The sequence below is a fragment of the Schistocerca piceifrons genome, chromosome X, assembly GCF_021461385.2.
Source record: "Schistocerca piceifrons isolate TAMUIC-IGC-003096 chromosome X, iqSchPice1.1, whole genome shotgun sequence".
NCBI classification, from domain to species: Eukaryota; Metazoa; Arthropoda; class Insecta; order Orthoptera; family Acrididae; genus Schistocerca; species Schistocerca piceifrons.
Genome location: NC_060149.1, coordinates 684,560,824 through 684,586,247, shown reverse-complemented (window position 1 = coordinate 684,586,247; position 25,424 = coordinate 684,560,824). Strand labels below are relative to the sequence as shown.

At 43.1% G+C, this 25,424-nt stretch overlaps 1 protein-coding gene across 1 annotated transcript in view; it reads right to left on the bottom strand.

The window, feature by feature from the left end:
• The window catches only part of LOC124722607, a 70,312-nt gene extending 46,120 nt beyond the window's left edge, over positions 1 to 24,192 (bottom strand). Inside the window, exons 1-4 of the mRNA XM_047247747.1 lie at positions 22,872 to 24,192; positions 17,819 to 18,048; positions 17,488 to 17,708; positions 15,741 to 15,996 (exon numbers count right to left, since the gene is read on the bottom strand). Of these exons, the coding sequence (XP_047103703.1) occupies positions 15,741 to 15,996; positions 17,488 to 17,708; positions 17,819 to 18,048; positions 22,872 to 24,192 (2,028 nt within the window). The remainder of the gene's footprint in view (positions 1 to 15,740; positions 15,997 to 17,487; positions 17,709 to 17,818; positions 18,049 to 22,871) is intronic.
• Positions 24,193 to 25,424: the final 1,232 nt, after the last annotated feature.

Below are 25,424 nucleotides of genomic sequence, written 5' to 3'. Positions count from 1 at the left end.
CCAAGGATCTGTGTCATTGTGATAAGTATTATATATTGGCCAAACCACACAAACTGTACAAAAACAGCAAAATGAACTTAGGCAGCTGATATTTTCTTCTTCACCTGAACGAATCAGCAATGGCTCAGTATTGCACCTCTGCTCACCACTGTTTTAACTATGAACACTTTCAAAAACTGTCCACCATCACATCTTTCTGGGAGTGTCAGCTTAAGGAAGCAGCGAAAAACAACTAGCAAGAAATATAAGCAATCAATATTAGGGTTTCAAATTAGACAATTCCAGTACTTGGATTCTGCTCATATCTCTTATATGCTGTCATTGTAATTTCTCTTTTGAATCAAAAACTTGTCATAATTTGACTGACTCAGAAATTAATTCATAAGATTTATTGACCTCCATCGTCCACATTCAGTTCTATTTTTAATTATGGTTATTGCAATTTTTGAAGACTTCCACATATTACGATACTGGCACTTAAAGGAACAACACAACAGTGAACTCAGAAGACAATGGAAGACACTCCATGACAATGACTATAGTATTTATAGTTGAAATATCAGGAGAAATATGTTGGAACACTACAAAAGAACTAATTGCAGAAACTGTTTCACTGAATGCTCTATATTAATATGGCCTGAACAAATCATTGAAATGAAATGGTTATTTTCAGTTACTTGGAGACCATTTGTAGTCGTTAATGAACCGCATCCTTCCAAACAACAATGAAATTTTTGCAGGTGATAATGTGCCATGTCACAAGGCCAAAATTGTTCACAGTTCAGTTGAAAAACATTGTGGACAATTCAAGCAAATGATTTGGCCACCCCGACTGCTCAACATGAATGCAATAAAACATTTAAACGATATAATCAGGAATTCAGTTACTACAAAAATCCTGTACTGGCAACACTTTCACATTTATGATTGACTACAGCGGCAACATGGCTCAGTGTTTCTGCAGGGGAGTTCCTATGATGTGCTGAGTCCACACGACATTTACCTACTGCAGTACACTGGGCAAAAGCAGGTCTGAAACAATATTAGGAGGTATTGTGTGACTTTTGTCACCCCAGTGTAATGTTAAGAGAAGGAGTACATAAAACTTTATGATATCTACTTCAATAATACAGTGTTACAGGTAACATCAAAATTATGTAAGCAGGAATCTGTTAACAAACCATTTGATGTAGATTATTTGAATCTGCTAGTATTCTCTAGTATTACAACTTAATGTGGGAGTAATTTATTAGAGATTAATGTCATTTAAAATTGATTTCTTCTGTTCTTTGTTTGAGTAGTATACTTTTTCTTAAACCCCTCAGATAAAATAATTTTAAGTGCACTGTAGGCAAAAGAATGGACTACTTTTTGGACTCTGTTGAAATATCTGAGGCCAAGATATTTGTGGCCTGTTAAGAACATTAGCAAGCCTGTTGTGGGGAATATCATTTGACTGTCCAGTCCCTGTGTTTTCTTTCTCTATGGACATCTTAAGGTCAAAATTATTTAAATTCTCTTTAATACTGAGGAGATAACTATAGATATAGAGGCTAGGAACTGTCATAATATTAAGATCTTTGAAATGAGTTTTACATACTTCTCTTAAAAATTGTTACTATAAATCTGATAGCCTTCTTGTTGCCACCTGAAAACAATTTCTGAGCCAAAGCAGTTACCCCATCGAAGAATTCCACAGGTAAGGTGAGAGTGGAAAAATAAAAAATATGCATATACCAATAGGGCTTTACTTATGTTATTCCTGAATTTGTTCATCAGATTAATCACTCAAGACAGTCTGGAGCACAATTTTTCCATGTTACTCACCTAGGTGAGTCTCTGGTCAGTGTAAAGACCTAACAGTTAGATTATTTTGCACTCTTCACTGGAGACACTAAAACTGAAAACAGTATCTTTAGTTTTCTTATAATTGATTTGCAAGCAATTTGTCTGGAACCAACTAGCATGTGTGTCCATTGCTGTATTTAAGTTGTGCCACAGCTTTCTATATAACATAAAATGGTGTAATTAAAGTTTTATCATCTGTGCATAATAAAGACCCATATGGCAAGAATGAGCGGAAATTACCAAGTAGTGAGCTCTTTGGCATACCTTTGACAGCAGATACACAGTCTAATATTTTATCATTGTTACTAACTGTTCTATGGCTCAATAAGGTGAACAGCATTCCCACCAGCTCTACAGTACCAGCAACTTGATGATAAGTCTACTGTGGGAGACAGTGTCAAGATTTGCTCAGGTGTGGAGCGTGCCAATTCTTTATTTCTTTAAGTTTATTACACTAGTTCAATTTTCTGTTTTTTGTGATATTTGGGACAAAAGGAGTAATCTTTCCCACCAAAAACCGTAAAAATTTCTTTGTTGACTTATAATTTGTAAACCATCACAAATAGTAGCCAATTGTGTAAATTTGCTACCATCTTCATGTGCACGGCATCAAGCTTTTGATGAAATAGATGTTATGGTAAAAACAGTTGTGTAAGTAAGAGGAGGTATAATTGATGTTATAGCCAGAGAAGAAAAATATCTTTCTCATTCCTCTCGCACACATTCAATATGATGTCACCCCCACACCTGAGCCAAACAATAATCAAACTGGTATCTTTCCTGAACATTCCCGTCAATGTACTGGCTAATAATTACACTGATAATGCCACAAGTCCAATACAAACAGTGCATTGGTACTTGTTATGTGGCTGTTGATGACATTCTGCACAATTGCTGAGATAGCTTCTTTCTGCTGTTCCGCAATCTGATATACTAGACGTATACACTGACATGAAATGACCTGGTCATAATTTTTCTGTGGTATGCTTGTATGAATGTTAGGGTAAGTGTTTATTCATGTACTATTCCACTGAGTCATTCATTTGAAACATTCAGGAACACTTACAGAAAATTTTACTCTGCTTCAATGTGTTTTAGGAAGACACCAACCTCAATAATAACAGTAGTTGTGGAATCAAAGGCACAGACAGGGTTATTCAGGACTCTGATGATAAACCTTCTCACGCTCTTCAGGGATACCTTCTGAGTATTTTGGTACTGGGGATCAGTGGTTTCTGGCAGTTCATTACAGAGTTACTGCATTTTGTTTTCTTTCTTGTTCCAATGAGTTTAGTGTCTTTATTGCACTGAAAACAGTGCTGACAGCAGTAGCAGCAGTAATACCCTTCTTACCTCATTGTCCTCAAGATTGCTTCCAGTACCACACAATTCCACTTAGGATTTTGTTTTCCAGCAGTTTTAGTTATGCAATCATGATAATACACAGCAGTATTAAAGGTATGCTTACTGATGATGAGTTGGATGATATGCACTAGGTTTATGAATTCACTGAATGCAATGTGAGAACTGCACAATGAAGCTGTGATAATAGCTTATGTGTTCCATCTTAAGGTTGTAGCATTATCTGTGTTGTGTGGGGTACGCTTTGATCACTGCATATAACATACTTCTTCATTGTTCTGAAGGTATTTTTACAGACACAAGAGTGGGTGCATTAACAAACCAAATAGATTATAATAACATTATTACTCTGTAATGAATGACCAGAGACCATGACACCCTCATACCAAAATATTAAAAAAGTATCCCTGGACAATCTCTTAAAGCTTATCAGTGGAGTTCTGGTTCACCCTGTGTATTAATAAAGCAGCCAAATGGTAATATATTTATAACAACAACAGAACTATTGACAGGATTTGACAAATTGTAACAAAGAGAAATATTTCTATTATATTATTCACTCATCTTCAAATATTTTACATGTCACTGGTGTAAATATTTATGTATCAACTGAGGTGACCGAAGTAATGGGATAGTGATATGCACATATACACATGGCAGTACTATAATGTACATAAAGCATAAGAGAACAGTGCACTGGAAGAGCACTCATTTATACTCAGTTGGCTATGTGAAAAGGTGTCTGACATGAATATGGCCACATGAGAGGAATTAACAGACTTTGAATGTGGAATGGTAGTTGGAGCTAAATGCATGGGACACTCCATTTTTCAAATCACTTGGGAATTCTATATTCCGAGATCCACAATTTGAAGAGTTTGCTGAGAATATCACATTTCAGGCACGACCTCTTACCGCAGATCAAACCGTGGCGAACGGCCTTCACTTAATGATTAAGAGCAGTGGAGTTAACAGAGAGTTGTCAATTTTAACCGATAAGCAACAATGCCTGAAAAGACCAAAAAATAAATGTGAGATGTATGACAAATGTACCTGTTAGAACAGTGCAATGAAATTCGTCATTAATGGGCTATGGCGACAGATGACCAATTTGAGTGCCTTTGCTGAGTGACATCAGCTACAGTGCCTCTCCTGGCCTTGTGACCTTATCACTTGGACTCTAGATGACTGGAAAACTGTGGCGTGGTCAGATGAGTCCAAGTTTCAGTTATTAAGAACTGATGGTAGGGTTTGAGTGTGGCCTAGACCCCATGAAGTCAAAGACACAACTCAATGAGGCACTGTGCAAGCTGGTGGTGGCTCCACAATGGTGTGGGCAGAACCAATCATTGACAGGAAATTGTTATTTTCTGTTACTTGGAGACCATTTGCAGCTATTCATGAACTTCATCTTGCCAAAAAGCAATGTAATTTTAGTGGGTGACAATGCACCATGTCACCAGGTCACAATTGCTCACAGTTCAGTTGAAATATATTGGGGATGATTTGAGTGAATGATTTGGCCACCCAGACTGCTTAACATGAATGCAATCAAACATTTACAGAATATAATCAGGAAGCACCAAATACTGCACTAGCAACTTATTCACAATTATAGTTGGCTATAGGAACAGAAGGTCTCATTATTTTTGCAAGGGACTTCCAATGACTTGTTGAGTCAATGCCAAGTTTAGCTGCTGCACTACACTGGACAACAGGAGGTCAGAAACAATATTAGGAGGTATACCATGACATTAATCACTTCAGCATAAAGCTAAGTGAAGTAGAACATAAAATTTCATGACATTTACTTCAACAATATTGTGTCACATCTAACATCAAAAATATGTATGCAGGAACCCATTAACAAACCATTTGATGTAGATTATTTGTGCCTGCAAGTAGTCTCTAATGTGACAACTTGGTGTGGGAGTAATTTATCAGAATGTAATACCAATTGAAATTGATATCTTACATTCTTTTATTTCTTAGACCACTCTGATAAAGTAATTTTAAATGCACTATAAGCTATAGAATGAGTTAGTTATGGAAGTCTGTTGAAATATCTGAGACCAAGACAATTGTGGCTGCTACAAATATTAGCTAGCCTGTTGTACAGCAAATGAACTGATTGTCCAGTCCCTGTGTTGCCTTTCTGTATGGATACCTTAAGGTTAAAATTATTTAAATTCTCTTTAATACTGAGGAGATAACTATACATGTAGAGGCTAGGAACTGTCATAATATTAAGATCTTTGAAATGAGTTTTACATGCTTCTCTTAAAAATTGTTACTATAAATCTAGCAGCCTTCTTATTGCCACCTGAAAGCAATTTTGGAGCCAAAGCAGTTACCCCATAGATGAATTCCCTGGGTGAGGTGAGAGGGGAATAATACAAAATATGCATATGCTAAGAGGGTTTTGCTTGCATTATGTCTGAATTTGTACAACAGATAAATCACTCAAGACAGTTTGGAGCACAATTTTTATGTGTTACTCACCCAGCTTAGTTTCTGGTCTATGTAGAGACCTAACAGTCAAATTATCTTATACTCTTCATTGGAGACACTAAAACTGAAACAATTCCATCAGTTTTATTATAATTAATTTGCAAGCAAAACGTCTGGAACCAAGTAGCATGTCAGTCCATTGCTATATTTATGTTATGTCATGGCTTCTCTATATAATAAAATTGTGTAATTAGAGTTTTACCATCTGTGTACAGTACTGACTCACATGGCAAGAATGAGGGTAAATCGTATTTGATTATACTTACTAAGTTATCTCTCTGGCTTAGGCATGACCCAATAAGGGGAAGAGCACTCCCTCCAGCTCTGTAGTACTGGCAGTTGATGATAAGTATACTGTGGGAGACAGTGTCAACAGCTTTTCTTAATTCCAGAAGAGTTGTGCAGCTTGTTTCCTTACACTCAAGAGAAACGATGTTGTGAAGAGCTAAGTAAATTATTTTCCTTAAGATGCTGGTTCATCTGTTTGTGCACATAATATTCTGTTATCTTTGACATTATTGGTAGGAATGAGATGGCATGATAGTTATCAGGGGATGCTTTATCACTCCTGTTATGGATAGGTGTAACAGTAATAATTTTTGGCAACCTGGAGAGATCCCTTCATGACAAATTTCATTGATGATTATAGTTACTGGCAGTACAATTTCTTATTGCATAACTTGAGAGTTCACAGAAATCTTTGGCTTCTGATTTTCTAAGTTTGGCAACTGTTTCACATACTTTTCTGTAAGATACACAAGACCAGCATAAATTATCAACTGGCTTACAATCTAGAGCTTGGAGCAAAACTGCATCTTCAGTGAGATTTTTATTTGAGCCACAACTGGTAATGTGTGCATTTAAGATGATGGGTTAGATTGGAATTTTGTGCTTCCTTTTATACCTTATTTTTGTTTTAATAATTTTATGCACTACTTCACACTACTTTGTTGAGTTGAGTATATAGTTGTCATTTGCTTTCTTTCTGGACACTCTAGTTTCTGACCTGCTGTGTAAGTTTTCCTCTTAGATTGACTCTGATGCAATTTGACATAGTGCACAACCTTTTCATCATTGAGTTTGCTCAGGTGTGGAGTGTGCCAGTTCCTCATTTATTGAGGTTTATTACAACAGTTAAATTTTTTGTGTTATTTTGGACAATATGAGTAATCTTTACTACCAATAACTGATAAAATTTCTTCGTTGACTTATAATTTGTAAACCATCACACATAGTAGGCTGTTGTATGAATTTGCTACCTTTTTCATATATATGGCATCATGCTTTCACTGAAATGGATTTTAAGGTAAAAACAGTTGTGTAAGTAAGAGGAGGTATAATTGATGTTACAGCTAAAGAGGAAAAATATCTTTCTTATTCTCCTTATGCTGTTCAATATGATGTCTCCCCACACCTGAACAAAAGAATAATCAAACTGGTAGCTCTTCTCAACATTCTTGTCACTGTACTGGCTAGTAACCTCCATAGATCTGTAAGTTGAATGAGTGAGATTCAGATTCCTGTCTTGGCATCTAGAGTTTGATATTCTATGGATTCCCTATATCATGGCAAGCAATTGCTGTAATGCCTTCACAGCTGGATTCTTTCCCTATCCTAGTAAACTCCACATCTCAAATTATCTATGTACTCTTCAAATAATCATACAGTTTCTAGTGGATACAGTATCAGTATCATTTTACTTCCTTCTTGTTTCATTCCCAATTAATGTGTAGGAAGAATGACATTCAATGTGCCATTTAGTATGCAGGAATTTATCTAACTGTGCAGTCATTGTTTTTATGCTAGGTAGTTTTGCAACATTTTAAACTTTTCTAGGTTCATTTCAGAATTCATTTTCTCTGAATTTTAAAACGTGTGTGACTCTGATCGATAATGATCATTTCTGTGATGACCTCTTGCAGACTAATCAAGCTTGTGAGTGTTTCAAAACGTTTCTTTCAATATTCTGCATTTTCTACATAATTCTGTTTGAGCAGACTACAAATGACAAAACATACAGTGCCACTCAATGTGTGTTTAAACTATATTCCTCTAATAGATTTGACATTCATAGAACACGAGTAATTTTTAGGATGTTTTACACAAACACTGAATTCACTGCAATTTAATCAATCTCTTCAATGACAATACACAACTATTCAAATCATCTACTACCTCCATAAGTCAATTTTCCGTTACAAGTAACATAAAATACCAAGTGCTAAATCATTCAGTACTCTGCAAGCAAAATAGGATATTTCAGTTTGACAGAATTCTTACTCCACAGTTGACACCTTTGTCTGAGAGGTTAATAACATTACAAAAACATATTGAACATTATGTACAAAGCCCTTTTGTGATTATTATTTCCATGAAATTACCTATCATATAACAGAAGATATTTGAGGGGGTAGTCTTAAAATGCATGCATAGTTTCAAGATAGCTGTTGAGTACTATTATTCTAATACTGTCCATATTGTGAAACAGAGGTAGCGACTGCTGAGATAAGGTCCACAGGTAACAAGAACCCATTTCCTGCAGCCTAGTGATGAGTTCTACTTCAGGGTGTATTTACTTTACACTGCCTTTTAATAAATAAAAAAAACTGCCATCCAGAGGGAAACATTAGCTACTGACATCTCAAAGTGCTTGTTTTCATAAGTCAAGGTTTTGGTTATCTATCGTATCCTTAAATTATTACAGGGCAATTTGTGATGGTTACTTTCAAAAGCAAACAGCCAATGGTCTTCCCCATCCATCTCCTACTGGAGTTTATAATCTGTTTCACTGTCAATTGGTCATTAAATTCTAGTGCAGCTACCTTCCTGTCTTATTTTGTGAATGATGTTTCAGGTATTTAACAAACTCTCAGTTGAGCTGTACAGTTAAATCAAGTTCTGTTTGATGCAAATAAATATCGGGAGAAGGTTCCGTTCTGATTTAACATGTGTAATTGAGGCAATGTTAAGTAATGTATCAGTTAATGCGTGATGTGTTTGTTCTCCAAGTAGTTGGATGTCTGTTAAAGATGAAATGTTGTTGGGATGTACCCCAACTTATGAAACGGCCAAGAAAGGGATAAAATCTGTTATGTCACTTCATCTGACCATTTCAGAATGTTTTAATAAACTGAATATGAATTGACTTAAATATCCTAAATTTAATTCCACAACAATTTACTGAAGATACATAGATGAATAGTGGCAACAAAATTCTTCCTGCTTGTGCTTTAATGTGGATAGAGAAGTACCCATGTGTAAGCATGTGCTACGGTTTAGAAGAACGGTCAGTAATCAAATCTAAATTCTATCAAAAAATCAATTTGGGCCCTGAGACATCATTTTATACAACTGACTCTTAAAATGAAGAGCAAGTGAGTGAGTTGAAGACTGGCACCTCCACCTAAGGTAAGAAAACAAAGCAGGAAAGAACCATGTGTTTGTTGCCCAAGGTACCACAGTTAAAGTGCATTAACACTTTCAAATGGTTCACCAACTGAAGTTTACATACATATGTGTTAGATAGGATTTAAAAGAAAAAAATTGTCCTTTTTTTTATTTTCATGGCTGCCCAAAACGATATAATCCTAGACAGGGGCATTTTTTAGATTGAATAGCTGAAGCGCGATTCGTTGGAGACTCTATGCAGCAAGAATGTTTGTGGAGGTTCCCTTTCTGATAACCAGACCCAAAAACTTGCTACTATATGGGTACACTAGTATGCTGCATGAAGATACTCTGAAAACTATTTGGTGCATGTCTCATACCATAAATAGACCTGAGATAAAATCTAAATGGTCACATGCAGTAATTTTAAAACGCTCTCTGCACAATTTTCAGAGGAATAAACTTGTGGTTTGATCTTGCATCTTGCACTAAATTGGGAAGGACATTCTGTTTAATTGTGGTGCCTTACCCTGTACAGAAGCTTTGCTGGTGGATGGACCCAATTGTAGCTGCACAGTTTTCTGAGCCATCTTCATGTGATGCACTACAGCTGTTGCATAGGGACACTGCAGTATACACAGCTTTTGATCCAACAGGGACAAGACCCAGGAGCAATGCTGTGAGGGGCCCAGTGGGGTTAGAGGTGGAGGCTGCCTAACACCAGCCTGCCACAACCCAGCTTTCTCCTCCCTGAAACACCACAAACAAAACTAAGACACTGTGCAGCTCTGATCCTTAACTGAAGTGTCACATCCCGTACTTCTGATACATCCTCTACACAATACATGGAAGAATGAACTTGCCACTTTGTATTTTGGAATTTCACCTTGCACAAAATTAGCAAGGAGCTTGTGTTTACTTGCAGTGCTCAACCCCATACAGGAGCTTTGCTGGTGGGGAAACCAAATTGTAGCTGTATGTTCTTCTGAGCTACCTTCATGTAATTTACAGCTGCTGTTGCACACGGACACTATAGTATACACAGGTTTTGGTGCAGTGGGGACAGACTGTGTCATCAAACACATTGTGGGGACTGACCAGAATCAGGCTAGAGGCTGGCTAACACCAGTCTGCCACAGCCCTGCTTGCTCCTCACTGCAACAGCTCAATCACATCTATGGCACTCTGCAAATGTCCTCAGCTAAAGAGTCACATCCAGTAATTTTGATGTGTTTTGGTATTCCATCTCACAATAAATTAACAAGGAGTTCTGTTTAGTTGTGGTGCCTTACCATGAACAGGAGCTTTGCTAGTGGGCAAACCAAATAGTAGCTGCATGCTTCTCTGAACCATGTTCATGTGATGTAATGCTGGTAATGCTGCTGTTCGTCTTTTAGTGGGCTGGGGAAAGCAAGAGTGGCAGCGGGGGGGGAGGGGCGGAGGGGCAACTGGGGGGGGGGGGGGGGTCAAACACTAGCTGGACACAGGCCTGCTGCCTTCTGCCTGTAACAGCAAGAATCCATCTATGCTATTCTGCAGCTCTGGTCCTTCGGTGTGAATCATGAATCTCACAGAAGTCTGTCTACATTTCAGAGAAATGGAATTCAAGTTGATGCTAACTATGAAGAGTAGTCATTGAGTTTTAATCATACCCTCAAAAAAATAATGTTTCATAATTAGTTTAGTGTTTGGAGGTGCATCTCTGCAGTCTCAGTACACACTGAAAACACCACACTACAATAATCCCTATTGTAATATGTTTCTCGAGGAGACAAAACAAAATGGTGTAGACCTGTAATAATGTGGAATATCATACAATGACTTGTTTTGTACATTTGAACAGGAAGGTTGAACAGGGAGTATGGTGTACGTGTAGCACCTCCAGGATTCAGTGGCCGGGGCTCGCCGTCGGCGTGAAGTGCAGATGGCGAAGAGAATTTGTTACAAAATGTTGCGGAGCACCGAAAAATAAGCAACAGGTCTCTCACCACTGCAGTCGGAATACCACAGTCTACTGATGCGCGAGTACTGCACAGAAACCACAACTATCCCTTTCGAATGCCGAATGTACGTGAATTGCCACCGGGAGACAACCAGCAGAGTGTAGACTTCTGAAATGTCATCCTACGGCTTCAGAAGCACGACCAGCATTTTTCACGAACAGTACTGTTCACCAACGAAGCCTATTTCAAGAATGAGGGTATTATGAATTCACGTAACTGACACAAGTGGGCAGAAGAAAATCCCAACAGCACATTGGTACGAGGGTACCAACAGCGATGGCATGTCAATATCAGGCGTCGTATTATCAAATGGCTCTGAGCACTATGGGACTCAACTTCTGTGGTCATCAGTCCCCTAGAACTTAGAACTACTTAAACCTAACTAACCTAAGGACATCACACTCACCCATGCCCGAGGCAGGATTCGAACCTGCGACCGTAGCAGCAACGCGGCTCCGGACTGGAGCGCCTAGAACCGCACGGCCACCGTGGCCGGCGTCGTATTATCGATCGGCACCTAATAGGGCCACATGTGCTACTACCAAGGCTGACAGGAGAGCGATATCTGCGTTTCCTGGATGCCACGTTACGGAAATATTGGAAGACATTAGTCTGGCCTCTCGTGTGAACCTGTGGAACACACATGACAGAGCCCCCTCTCACTTCAGCGGCACAATGTGACGCTACCTGGACAGTTCCTTCCCTTGCAAATGGATTAGTCTCGGAAACCCTCTAGCAGGGCCAGCTAGACCACCAGCCCTTAGTCCACTGGATTTCTTTTTGTGGGGCCATCTGAAATCTGTGATTTATGAAGGAGGGACTGTTGATGTCAACAATCTTCGACGCAGAGTACAACATGCCTGTGATATTACACAAAGAGATGCAGACATGAAGGATCGTGTTCACTAGTCCTTCCTACGAAGAGTCGAGCTTTTCCTCACACACCATGGCCGTCATGTAGAACATTACTTATTAAGAACCACTGAAGCTTCTGGTCATGTGTTTCTACGTTACTTTAGATTTGTACTGTTGTTCTGTATTCGTTTAAATGGACTGCTACATAACTGACTAGTCGTATTTTGAATTTTGATTCTTTGTGATCGTTCCTTAAGACTATATCCAGGACAAGAAGCAAATAATAAAACACGCATACATAGTAATGCATTTCTTCCTTCATTTCCTTTCTCAGTGCCATCTAGCCAAGATACATAACACGGGGGCGAAAACGGAAAGAGATAGATGTGGACGCTGTCACTTCTCGCATTATATATACTAAGATGGTATCTGTTCTTTCGGACCATCTTAGTATATATCTTACCATCTTAGTATATATATAGTTAAGGCTCACCGGCCACTTGACCATCTTCTTCTTCTGTGCGAATACACAAACAATGCCCGAACTCTTACGGGAACCGAGCGAGGTGGCGCAGTGGTTAGCACACTGGACTCGCATTCGGGAGGACGACGGTTCAATCCCGTCTCCGGCCATCCTGATTTAGGTTTTCCGTGATTTCCCTAAATCGCTTCAGGCAAATGCCGGGATGGTTCCTTTGAAAGGGCACGGCCGATTTCCTTCCCCATCCTTCCCTAACCCGAGCTAGCGCTCCGTCTCTAATGACCACGTTGTCGACGGGACGTTAAACACTAACCTCCTCCTCCTCCTCTTACGGGAATCGGCAACGCACCGCGAGTAATGAGTATAATGGGCGGAGGCACTACGAATGTAGTGCGGGAAAATACGTTGAGAATGTGGGTTTCGCAGGAGGCGTGCCAGAGATAAATCCATGCAGTCGCACTATCCTCTGTGTCCTCAGTGGCTCAGATGGAGAAAGCGTCTGCCATGTAAGCAGGAGATATCGGGTTCGAGTCCCGGTCGGGGCACACATTTTCATCTGTCCCCGTTGACGTATGTCAACGCCTGTAAGCAGCTAACGGTGTTCATTTCATTGTAACTTCTCTCATTGTCACGCAAACCGTCGTCTGACGCCATATCCCTCGCCTTCTAATCGGCGGCGTCGACTACCTACAACACTTGCTTGTTGTTCGGTGTTGCAGATCTATCCCTTTGCCTTACGTAGGCGCTCTGCAGCACCTCAAAGCCCGCTTCACATTTCTCGATCTTATAACATTCAATTACACTGCTATTTAGTGACATAGGGGAAATGGGAAAACGAATTAATGTTTGTAGCTCAATGTGTGACACTTTATAGGAAATATTTTTCGCAGTTGCGACTCACCCTATATGTATAGAGTGTTCACAAACACTCTGAAAAGCTTCTAAGGGTACTGCAGGGTATGTGTTACTGAGAGATAATGTTAAGAAAGGACGCATAAAAGAAAAGATACAAATAGTGTCAGTTGTTATTAAAGGGTAAATGATAGTGCACGAGACTGCTCAGCATTTGACTGGGCTTCTGTCCTTACCAGCGTTGCAATTACAATATTTGTCGCGCTAACCTGTTCGGTTTTAGGAAACCAAACGAAGAACACGTTTGGCAACACCGTCTCTGGCGTTCCGCTTGAATATGCGCGCACAGCGACCTGAACCTTTTCGGACTGTTTCTGATCATTCTATATGCAATGAACGATCAAAATGTTTCCCTTTGAGGGCTTTGCTACAGCGTATATGCAACCCAGCGTGACTCCGATGCCGGTGTATAAGCACCGACATGTAGGCAAGGTGTTAGAGTGGCCTTTGAACAGATAGACCCTTAAGTGTAGCTTGTAAATGATAATATACCCTGAAGTAACAAAAGTCATTGGATAGCTATATGCATATATCGATCCAGAGCAGCGGCGTTTGGGTAGATGGTTCAAATGGCTCTGAGCACTATGGGACTTAACTTCTGAGGTCATCAGTCACCTAGAACTTAGCACTACTTAAACCTAACTAACCTAAGGACATCACACACATCCATGCCCGAGGCAGGATTCGAACCTGCGTCCGTAGCGGTCGCGCGGTTCCAGACTGTAGCGCCTAGAACCGCTCGGCCACCCCGGCCGGCGTTTGGGTAGAGTTGTCAGTGCTACCATACGAGCAACACTGCGTGAAACAACCGCAAAAATCAATGTGAGACTTACGATAAACGTATCCGTGTGGACAGTGCGGTGAAATTTGGCGTTAATGGGCTATGACAGCAGACGACCGACGCGAGTGCCATTGCTAACAGCGCAACATCGTCTGCAGTGCCTCTCCTAGCCTCTTGCCCATATTAGTTGGCCCCTACACGACTGGAAAACAGCGACCTGGTCAGATGAGTCCTGATTTCAGTTGGTAAGGGCTGATGGTAGTTTTCCACTCTCTTGTTGTATTTCTGTTTCATCAATGATATGCCCCAGAAATTTAATCTTTTCCTTCAGCCAATCTGTCTTACTAAACTTAGGTTTCATGCCCCTTTTCTGCATAGCCACCAGTACCTTTTCCAATAATGCAGAAGGCTTCTCCCACGTCTTTGTCGCTATTAATATATCGTCAACATAAACAGTAAGCTGGTCCAATAGCTCAGGTCCCAACAACTGGTACATGGCTCTTACAAAGACACACACAGCAATGTTAAGACCAAATGGCAAGAGCAAAACTGATAACAGATTTCCTTTTTGCAAGAACGCTGTATATTTCCTAGATTGTTCCACTAACTTTATACTCCAATACCAAGAGGTCACATCCATGGAACTCATCGAACGATATTGGCCTATCGGTTTCTCGTTCCACAATTACATTCAGTCTCCTCAAACCCAGGACAAGTCGCACACTTCCATCCATCTTGGATACTACAAACAATGCACTGATATATTCACTACTTGCTCTTTCAATTAACCCCCCCCGCTCCTCTTCCATGACAGCATGCGGTCTATCTCTTCTAGTACTACTTTTCTCCCGGCAAACGGTATTACATAAGCGTTGGGGGCATAGAACTCATGTTGCTTAATAGTTAAACTGCACTCGAACTTCTGTACTTCACCTGGTGCATTAGAAATGACTCCACAATTTCGTTTTAAAATTTCACTCAGTTCCCCTTTCTGTTATTCAGACAAACTCCCCAACTCTGACACATATTTTCTCTTGAATCGTCTCCACCACATCCTTACCCTGACTCAAGCTATGTATCGTTACTAATTTCACCTCTGCTGCAACACCTCCCTCTCCTACGTACTGTGCCTCCTTAGGAATACGAAATACCTCCTTTCTCTTAGCAAAGGGGACCACTAGTTTTCTACCTCCTACTAGGAATCTCAACCCACAGTCTTCAAAATTTTTTAGTTCATCTTTAAACGCATATAGAAAATCCATGCCCACTAATAACTCTACATTCACCCCGAGACTGAGAAGAAAGGAATGTTCTACCATTACTCTCCAGTAGCACCAAATATTTTCATTTGGGACACTGGCCACACTGGCATATCTTCTGTTGTTGGCAAACTCGCAAAGTACTCATCCGAAATTCCGGAAATTTCCGATCTGCTGTCCACCATCACCTGACTTACCATTCCTCCAACCTGCACCTCGACAATACGTTCACCGTCTGCGACCGTGGGAGTGGCTTCCTCCTCTGCTAACAAATCGGCAATGATCTCTCGTCAACCAAATTATGGAACAATTCTAACATTTCCGGATTGAGACTTACCTACCTGCCAACCCGAAGAACCTTCAAGCAATCTGTCGTGAAGCGACAGTTTGCACATACGCTCAGCTTCTGCCCATTCAGCGCGAGATTCGAGGAGCTCAACTTCTCCGCCGCTTAACCCTAAGGGTTGTCCATGTTGCTTATCTCCATCAAACATGAACTCAGAAACAATGCCGCTCACTCGCTCTTCACTGCTGACACCTCCCTCTAATGGTTCCGCTATTGCAAACATTAATATGTTGCCAGATTCCATACTTACTCTTAGAAAATAATTGAAATTTCTGATAAGGTCTTATGGGACCAGACTGCTGAGGTCATCGGTCCCTAAGCCTACACACGTCTTAATCTAGCTTACGCTATGGACAACGCACACACACACACACACACACACACACACCCATGCCCAAGGGAGGACCCGAACCTCCGACGGGGGATTTACTCTTGGATGCCATAGTTCCCACACTCTTTGATTAAACGAGATGTTACTATTTTTATTGCCGTCAGGCCTGGGTGCCGTCTCTTCAAACAATCGAGCTATTCCGTAAGTTCGCCCGCCTCCTGCACTTGCCGCGGTATTTTCATTATCTCCGGCGCGCTCATGGCACTGCCGATTGCCGGTCAGCCTGTGCGCGAGACCCCCACCGTTCTTCTCTCCCTCTCTCCTACATTCGCTGGGCGCGCCTCCGCTGTCACCTGCGTCCAGCCCGCACCAGCTGACTCCAATGCACCTTGCCGAACGTCAAGGCCATCTCTTACGGCCTCCTTGCTCTTTCCTTTCTCTTTCTCCCCACGCCGGCTCGGACGTGAACACCTGTTTCTATATGGGCCCTTCACGTGAGCTGACTGCAGTCGGCCCATCAATGGGACACTATTTCGTTTAAACTCTCTCCACTCTCTTCCCTACGCCTGTCTCTGCGGCTGATTACCGTAGCGCAAATCTAAACGCTCGAGTCTGTCTAAGAAACTCACATATATTTCGTAGCTATCCTGTGGTGCTGCTACCCTCTCCTTCCTAACATAAAAAGGCAACATCCTCTCTATCCCAGCAGCAAACAACTCGACCGCCATACCTCCATCTACATGCTTTATGCGGCGCTACCACCAATCACAAAACTGTTTCATAGTGCCACACTCTGCTTGGTACTTCCTGCCTCCCCAAAAATCCACTAACAATTGTTGCTGGATTTCTCCAGACCAATATTCTTTTAAAAACCTTGTCTTAAAATTTGTGAAACCTTTGCAGTCAATAGCCACCCCATTAGCCTACTGAAAGGCATCATCCGTTAAGTGACCCACTACATACGAAATTCGCTCTCGTTCCGTCCAGTTCTCCGGCATTACCCAATCTAATTCCTCAAGGAATACTTTAGGATTAATGGTTCCCTGTGGCCCAAAGGTACTAAACTTACGACACTGAATAAACACTGCTTCTGCTGAACTGCTCGACGAACCCTGGCCTGCCCTAGTGGCCAGTTTAGCAGTTGCTTGCTCATTTTGCAATATTTGAGAGTCCTGCTGCTGATTATGGACCTCTTGATGTTTCTAAACGAGTCAAACATTGCTCGACTAGCTGCCAACGCCTGAATAGTGTCCTTAACATGTAACTTATAACTAGTATCTTGCTCAGACCTTATATTACCCACTTCAGTATTTATTTTCGTTTCCAGATCCCTCTGTTTATCTTCCAACTCAGTTGTGAATTTGTGATATGCAGTAGCATGCTCATCCAATACTTTGGTTATTTTTCTAACCCCTCCTTGTGCTCTTTAGCACATGCCTTCTTCACTTGGTCCAGCTCAGTACCAACTTTATCTACTACTTGTCGTAGTTTAATGTCTACTTGCTGCTCCAATTGCAGGGCGAACTGCTCAGGGATGTCACTCTTCACCTCCTCAGGCAAATTCGACACTTCCAATGCAACACTGGAGCTTGCTTGTTCATTTCCTTGCTTAATATCTTTACTGATTTCTTCCTGAAATTGAGTCAACGTTGCAAGAAGTGACAGCAAGAAGACATTTTTCTATTCCCCTGGTACTGCCAAAATCATCTGTCTACTACTGATTCTGACCTGCCTTGAGTAACCTCAACCCCTTCAGAGATAGAATCACTCAAGTTTAGTGGCAACTCATTTGTCTGTTCGGTCTCTACTTGGCTATCACCTGCCAATAAAATTCTCATTGAATGCAGATCTGAGCTAAACATTTCTGCACTGTCTAAATCCCTATTTATTCTATCCATTTTAATAACCTGCTCAGTATCACCCTTAGCTTTCCCCGCTATGCTACTCTTATCCTGCTCAGTCATTTTCTTTCCTAAAGTTAAAAAGCTGTTCAACCGTTGGTGTAGAATTCGGTTTCTTGGCTATCGACGACTTCTCCGACGCACTGCCTGTTTGTTGCGTGCCCCGAATTGTTCCGCTAGCGATGTTCTCTTTATGCAGTGCTTCTACACCGGCTTCAACCTCGCGAGGTCTGCTGTCCACTGGTGTTCTGCTTCCACCGCGCGCTGGCACCGTTCCTCTTTGTGCGGCCGTTCGTCATGCCCATGAAAGCTTAACCGACTGCGGCGCCTGCTTACGCAATGTGCGCCAGATTCAAGGCTACTCCGCAGCCCTTTACGACCGGTACTGTCTCCACGTACTAAGCACGCAAGCCAAACTACTGAGCCGCTCTGCTGCTGCAATTACTTGCAGTGTACTATGCTACTATAATGCTTATCCTTGTGCATAAATTACTTCGTACTACTCGGTGATGCATCTCCGTTTACTCATTTTTCGGCCGATGTTCCACGTTGAAACATTCCCTTGGCCGATGTACCACTTTGTAACATCCCCTCTACAGAATGACAAACCCTAACTTATAACGTACTGGACCCCTTGTACTGTCTGGTATGGTAAACGGTAGATTTACAGGGTGCGTGGCAGGTCCTCTTTGTGGCTTACCTGCGCGGTGGCAACGCAGTCTGCCACCGCAGTTTCTCGACCTGTAGTCTTACCTACCCTTACGTGCAGTTTAGACGCTCGTACGTTATTCGGCACTCTGTGGATTCTGGACTTAGCAAATACCTAGAACTAGGGTTTTGGAGAGGAATTTCGGTTCTACTAAATAATGCAATGCAGCTCGGATAAAAGCAATTATATTCTACAGACACGTTGGCCTCAAAATCCTCTGATACACTTTATTACAAACAAGTTGAAAACTCGTAGTTGGCACACTAGAATCCAGCCAGATGGCGGTCAGACGGATATGCCCCTCTAAGTGGGTTTAAGACCACTGTCGGATACCGATTGCATTTTGTTGTTGTCTCAATCAGGATAATCCCAGTTGTGATCGTATTAATATATATCAATGAACTGTCACGCGGGTCTTTCAGCGCACAAGGCCAGGTTCTTGTATTACCGGATGCCACGGAATTCAGTCTTTACTTACACTTGATACGTCGCATAAAAATAAGCATGATCATAACCAAATGGTCATAATGATCATTGGCAGAAGACAAAAAAAGAATTTGCAACAGCAGGAGCGATCACAGCAGCTGACTTACTGTGTTCAATGACTTTCGTGTTGTTGCATGAACTAAACTTTGCTCAATGAACTATTTGTGTCTATACCTCAGTCGTCGTCGGCTGATACTCGTATCCGAGTTTTCATTTCTCTCCTGAGATTTCCTTTGTCACTGTTCAGGCGTGGAAGTGTCGTTGATGGCTTAGCAATCCAATCCTAGCATGGAACAGGCGGCCACAGACATTACAGCTGATGGAAGGTGGAGGACGTGTCTGAGCCTGGAGGAGTTTACATCTCCGGCGTTTGTCATTCTCCATTCTTCGACGTTCCAGCTCAAAGTTTTGAAGAGCATTTGAGGTAACTGAGCGCCAGCGACTTCGGTCTTCTGCTATTGTGGACCAGTTACTCGGATCGATGTTCAAGTTTTTCAGATTTTTCTTGTACTGATCCTTATAACGTTTGAGAGGGGAACCTCGTGGCCTTTTACCTGTACTCACTTCGCTGTACAGCATTTGGCGTGGAAGTCTGTCATTTTCCATACGCTGGACATGTCCGACCCATCTGAGTTGGTGCCCAATGATAAGAGCTTCCATGCTATACATTTTTGGTTTCTCAAGAACAGCCATGTTCGATATGAAGTCGTCCCATTTCAGGTTCATGATATATCTTAGCTTCTGTTGGTTGAAGCGTTCTAGTTTCTTCAGATCACAGCGATATAACGTCCAGGTTTCGCAACCATATAGCAGGGTGGAGATGACTACAGCTTTGTACACCATCAGTTTGGTGTACAGCGTTAGGTCTTTATTCAGGAAGACACGCTTTTTAAGACGTCCAAATGCTACATGGGCAGCATGTAATCTATTCTCCACATCTTTTCCAGATGAGCAGTTAGATGACAGTATGCTTCCCAGGTAGAGGAAATGGTCCACTAGTTCCAAGGGTGTATCATAAATGGATATGCTGAAGTCAGGAACGGAGGAGCCAGGAGTTGGCTGCGCCATCACCTTTGTCTTTGGAATATACACTCCTGGAAATTGAAATAAGAACACCGTGAATTCATTGTCCCAGGAAGGGGAAACTTTATTGACACATTCCTGGGGTCAGATACATCACATGATCACACTGACAGAACCACAGACACATAGACACAGGCAACAGAGCATGCACAATGTCGGCACTAGTACAGTGTATATTCACTTTTCGCAGCAATGCAGGCTGCTATTCTCGCATGGAGACGATCGTAGAGATGCTGGATGTAGTCCTGTGGAACGGCTTGCCATGCCATTTCCACCTGGCGCCTCAGTTGGACCAGCGTTCGTGCTGGAAGTGCAGACCGCGTGAGACGACGCTTCATCCAGTCCCAAACATGCTCAACGGGGGACAGATCCGGAGATCTTGCTGGCCAGGGTAGTTGACTTACACCTTCTAGAGCACGTTGGGTGGCACGGGATACATGTGGACATGCATTGTCCTGTTGGAACAGCAAGTTCCCTTGCCGGTCTAGGAATGGTAGAACGATGGGTTCGATGACGGTTTGGATGTACCGTGCACTATTCAGTGTCCCCTCGACGATCACCAGTGGTGTACGGCCAGTGTAGGAGATCGCTCCCCACACCATGATGCCGGGTGTTGGCCCTGTGTGCCTCGGTCGTATGCAGTCCTGATTGTGGCGCTCACCTGCACGGCGCCAAACACGCATACGACCATCATTGGCACCAAGGCAGAAGCGACTCTCATCGCTGAAGACGACACGTCTCCATTCGTCCCTCCATTCGCGCCTGTCGCGAACCCCTGGAGGCGGGCTGCACGATGTTGGGGCGTGAGCGGAAGACGGCCTAACGGTGTGCGGGACCGTAGCCCAGCTTCATGGAGACGGTTGCGAATGGTCCTCGCCGATACCCCAGGAGCAACAGTGTCCCTAATTTGCTGGGAAGTGGCGGTGCGGTCCCCTACGGCACTGCGTAGGATCCTACGGTCTTGGCGTGCATCCGTGCGTCGCTGCGGTCCGGTCCCAGGTCGACGGGCACGTGCACCTTCCGCCGACCACTGGCGACAACATCGATGTACTGTGGAGACCTCACGCCCCACGTGTTGAGCAATTCGGCGGTACGTCCACCCGGCCTCCCGCATGCTCACTATACGCCCTCGCTCAAAGTCCGTCAACTGCACATACGGTTCACGTCCACGCCGTCGCGGCATGCTACCAGTGTTAAAGACTGCGATGGAGCTCCGTATGCCACGGCAAACTGGCTGACACTGACGGTGGCGGTGCACAAATGCTGCGCAGCTAGCGCCATTCGACGGCCAACACCAAGGTTCCTGGTGTGTCCGCTGTGCCGTGCGTGTGATCATTGCTTGTACAGCCCTCTCGCAGTGTCCGGAGCAAGTATGGTGGGTCTGACACACCGGTGTCAATGTGTTCTTTATTCCATTTCCAGGAGTGTAGATGGGGAGACCAAATCGTTCATACGCCCTGCTGAAGGAATCAACTGACAGCTGCAACTGTGCAGGTGAATGAGCTGGAGAAGCATTGTCATCAGCATACTGCAGCTCTGTCACACGAGTGGTACTGGTGAACCTTTTTGAATGGAGTCTGGACTTGTTGAATAATCCTCCATCAACCCTGTACTGTATCTCGTAAAGCATAGCTGCCAGATACAATGCAAATAATGTTGGTGCAAGAACCCATCCTTGTTTAAGCCCACTTGTTATTGGGAATTCACCAGTCGTTTCATTCTGGAAGAGGACTTGTCCAGTCATATCATCGTGGAGAGCTTCAATCAGGTCAACAAAATGTTCAGGGCAGCCGAAGCGTTTTAAGACCATCCACATGGCTTCTCTGGGAACTGTATCAAAGGCCTTTTCTAGATCATAGAAAACAAGTAGTAAAGGCTTTTGCTGTTCTCTGCACTTCTCCTGTAGTTGTCGTGCACAGAAAATCATGTCAATTGTCCCTCTTGAAGGTCGAAACCCGTATTGGGACTCAGGTAGTATAGTCTCTGAAAGTGTCTGGAGGCGATATAAAAGGATTCTTGCAAAAATTTTGCCAGTAATAGAGAGTAGAGATATTCCCCGGTAGTTACCACAGACGCTTCTGTCGCCCTTCTTGAAGATGGTGACAATTGTGGAGTTCTTCAAGTCAGCTGGTACCTTGCAGGTTTCCCACATTAATAGAATAAGTGAGATGAGTCTAGTTTTTAGAGGCAAGCCGCCACCCTCAACAAGCTCCATCGGGATGCTGTCAGGTTCAGGAGCCTTCCCAGGTTTCACACTCTTGAGTGCCTTGCAAAACTGTTGAAAAGTTGGAGGATCAGCCATCCAGGGTTTTGGAGGGTGCTGTGGGACATTTTTGAGAAAATCTCCAGCGGCAGTAGAAGGGCGGCTGGTGGCTCTGAGCACTATGCGACTTAACTGCTCAGGTCATCAGTCGCCTAGAACTTAGAACTAATTAAACCTAACTAACCTAAGGACATCACACACATCCATGCCCGAGGCAGGATTCGAACCTGCGACCGTAGCGGTCGCTCGGCTCCAGACCGTAGCGCCTAGAGCCGCAAGGCCACTCTGGCCGGCAGAATGGCGGTTTAACAGTGAGCTGATGTGCTCTTTCCAACGATTTAAGATGTCCTGACTTTCAGTAAGAATGGTGGAGTTGTCAGCAGCTTTCAGTGTTCCTGATGAGGAACGGATAGGTCCATACAGCTCTTTAATAAAGGCGTAGAAGCCACGCAGGTTCCTTGCATCGGAAAGATTATGGAGTTCTGTGGCTTTCTGTTGCCACCATTTGTTCTTGATTACTTGTATTTCACTTTGACATTTCTGCTTGAGTTCTTGAAAGTGTGCTTTCTTTTCTGCGCAGGACGGATCTTGAGCAAGGAATAGGTAAGCATCCCGCTTTGCATTGATGATGGCTTGGATTTCTCCATGGTTATCATCAAACCAGTCACTTCTTTTCCGTGCACTGAAACCAACAACATTCTCAGCAGTTTCTTTGATGATGTTCTTTAATGTGGTCCATTCTCGTTCGACGTCATCTGTGGTTGTTGGAGCTTTGTTAAGTTGTTCAGACAGTATGTCTTGGAAGTGTGAGCGAACGTTTTTGTTGTTCAGGTTGCTTATGTTGAATTTTCTGCGTGGTAGGTCTGAAAAGTGGGATCGTGGCTTGCGATACTTTGGTACTCTCAAACGGCTGATTAAAAGTCTATGGTCAGTCCAGCACTCATCGATGTTTAGTGCTGCTTTTGTGATGAGAATGTCTTTCTTGTCACGCTGTCGCGTAATAACGTAGTCTATAAGATGCCAATGTTTGGAGCGTGGGTGCATCAATGTGGTCTTATAGCGGTTAGGGAAGCGGAATTGGGTATTGGAGATGAAAAGCTCGTGCTCAACACATAGACCAAGAAGTAACAACCCATTTGCATAGCAGTTTCCGACCCCTTGTTTACCCATGACGTCTCTCCAAAAACGGTTGTCCCTTCCCACTCTGGCATTGAAATCACCAAGTAAAATTAATTTATCTTGAATGGGTATTTTAGAGAGAGTACTGTTCAGTTGGTGGTAGAACTGATTCTTTGTGTCTTCATCACTGTCTAAAGTAGGAGCATATGCAGAGACGAAGGTGATGACTCTGTCTGAACCAATCGGTACTCTAAGAGTCATCAGTCTTTCATTAATTGAGACAGGCGTAAGTCGAAGATCTTTCACTATTTTCGTTTTTACGGAAAATCCTGCACCATGGATACGTGGTTCTCCTGCATCCATTCCCTTCCAGAAGATGGTGTACCCTGAACGTACCTCACTAATGTGTCCCTCACCTGAGAGTCTTGTCTCACTCAAGGCAGCTATGTCTATATCTAGCCGGGCTAGTTCTTGGGTGATAAGAGCGGTTCTTCTCTCTGGCCTGTAATTGTTCACGTCCAGGAGGGTCCTGACATTCCATGTCCCTATTGTCATAATCATTTCATTCTTCTTTTGTTTACGTCCGCAGTATAACGAGTGACCTACTGGGTGCGGATTCCCAGCCCGGTTCAAGTGTGACTTCCGATGTTTAGCCCACATTTTCTAGGGCCTTCCCCATTCAGGGTGGGCAGCGGTAATCCTAAATAGGCCTGTCCAGTCGCAGATGCAGGACCGGATTCCCGAGTAGTCACACGGGTTCTCAGGAAGGCGACCGTCACACACCTGCCGCCAATGTGCAGGTCCAGACTAGTAACTACCAGCTTCACTCGGAGCCTGCTACCATCGTCCTTATCCCATCGCCAATGATCTTTAGAGAAAATGACAGGCGAAACTGCCATTTGCGTGAATTTGTTTAAGGTGGATTACAGCTTGCGAGGAAGTGACCCACACACTATGATTCTGGAACAATTCATCACTGTACATATGTATGTGACATGCGACTTTAGGTACCAGAACTGCAACGAACTGCCGCGAGCTCAATGATGGCTGAGCGGCGCCTTTACAGCCAGTTCGTCTGGCATGACCTCTTCCGCCTCTACGATCGTTGAGTACGTGGGATATAAGATTCTTTTTCCGCTCGCTTCGACGTTGGGTCGAAGGGTAGATAATAGATACTAGAGAGGAAAGTGAAAGACACCCTTGGGCCTCGGAAACCTAATACCGTTGAGGTCGAAGAAACCAAGAGTTGGCCGAGGGGGACCGGATAGGAAAGGAAACAGGAGAAGCCTGACACAAGTAAGTGGAAGTAATGCCAGGCTTAGCTAAGGGCCCGTGTGGTTGCCACCCACATACTCCCAACACGGGAGCCGGCCGGTGTGACCGTGCGGTTCTAGGCGCTACAGTCTGGAACCCAGCGACCGCTACGGTCGCAGGTTCGACTCCTGCCTCGGGCATGGATGTGTGTGATGTCCTTAGGTTAGTTAGGTTTAATTAGTTCTAAGTTCTAGGCGACTGATGACCTCAGAAGTTAAGTCGCATAGTGCTCAGAGCCACCTCCCAAGACGGGAGCCGCCTGCGGGGATACCTCAGCAATTGTCACATATTAAGCTAAACTTTCATTCACAGTCGAAATAACATCACCACCTACGCGTACGTTACGTTGTCATGGTCTTATGCAGATTTAGCCAAAAAGCAAAGCTTAGTTGGTAATCTTGCGGGAGCGCAACTGCCGGCCATCCATACTGCTCCCCGCTCTAATCGCTAGGAGTCAACATTGACGAGCTGTG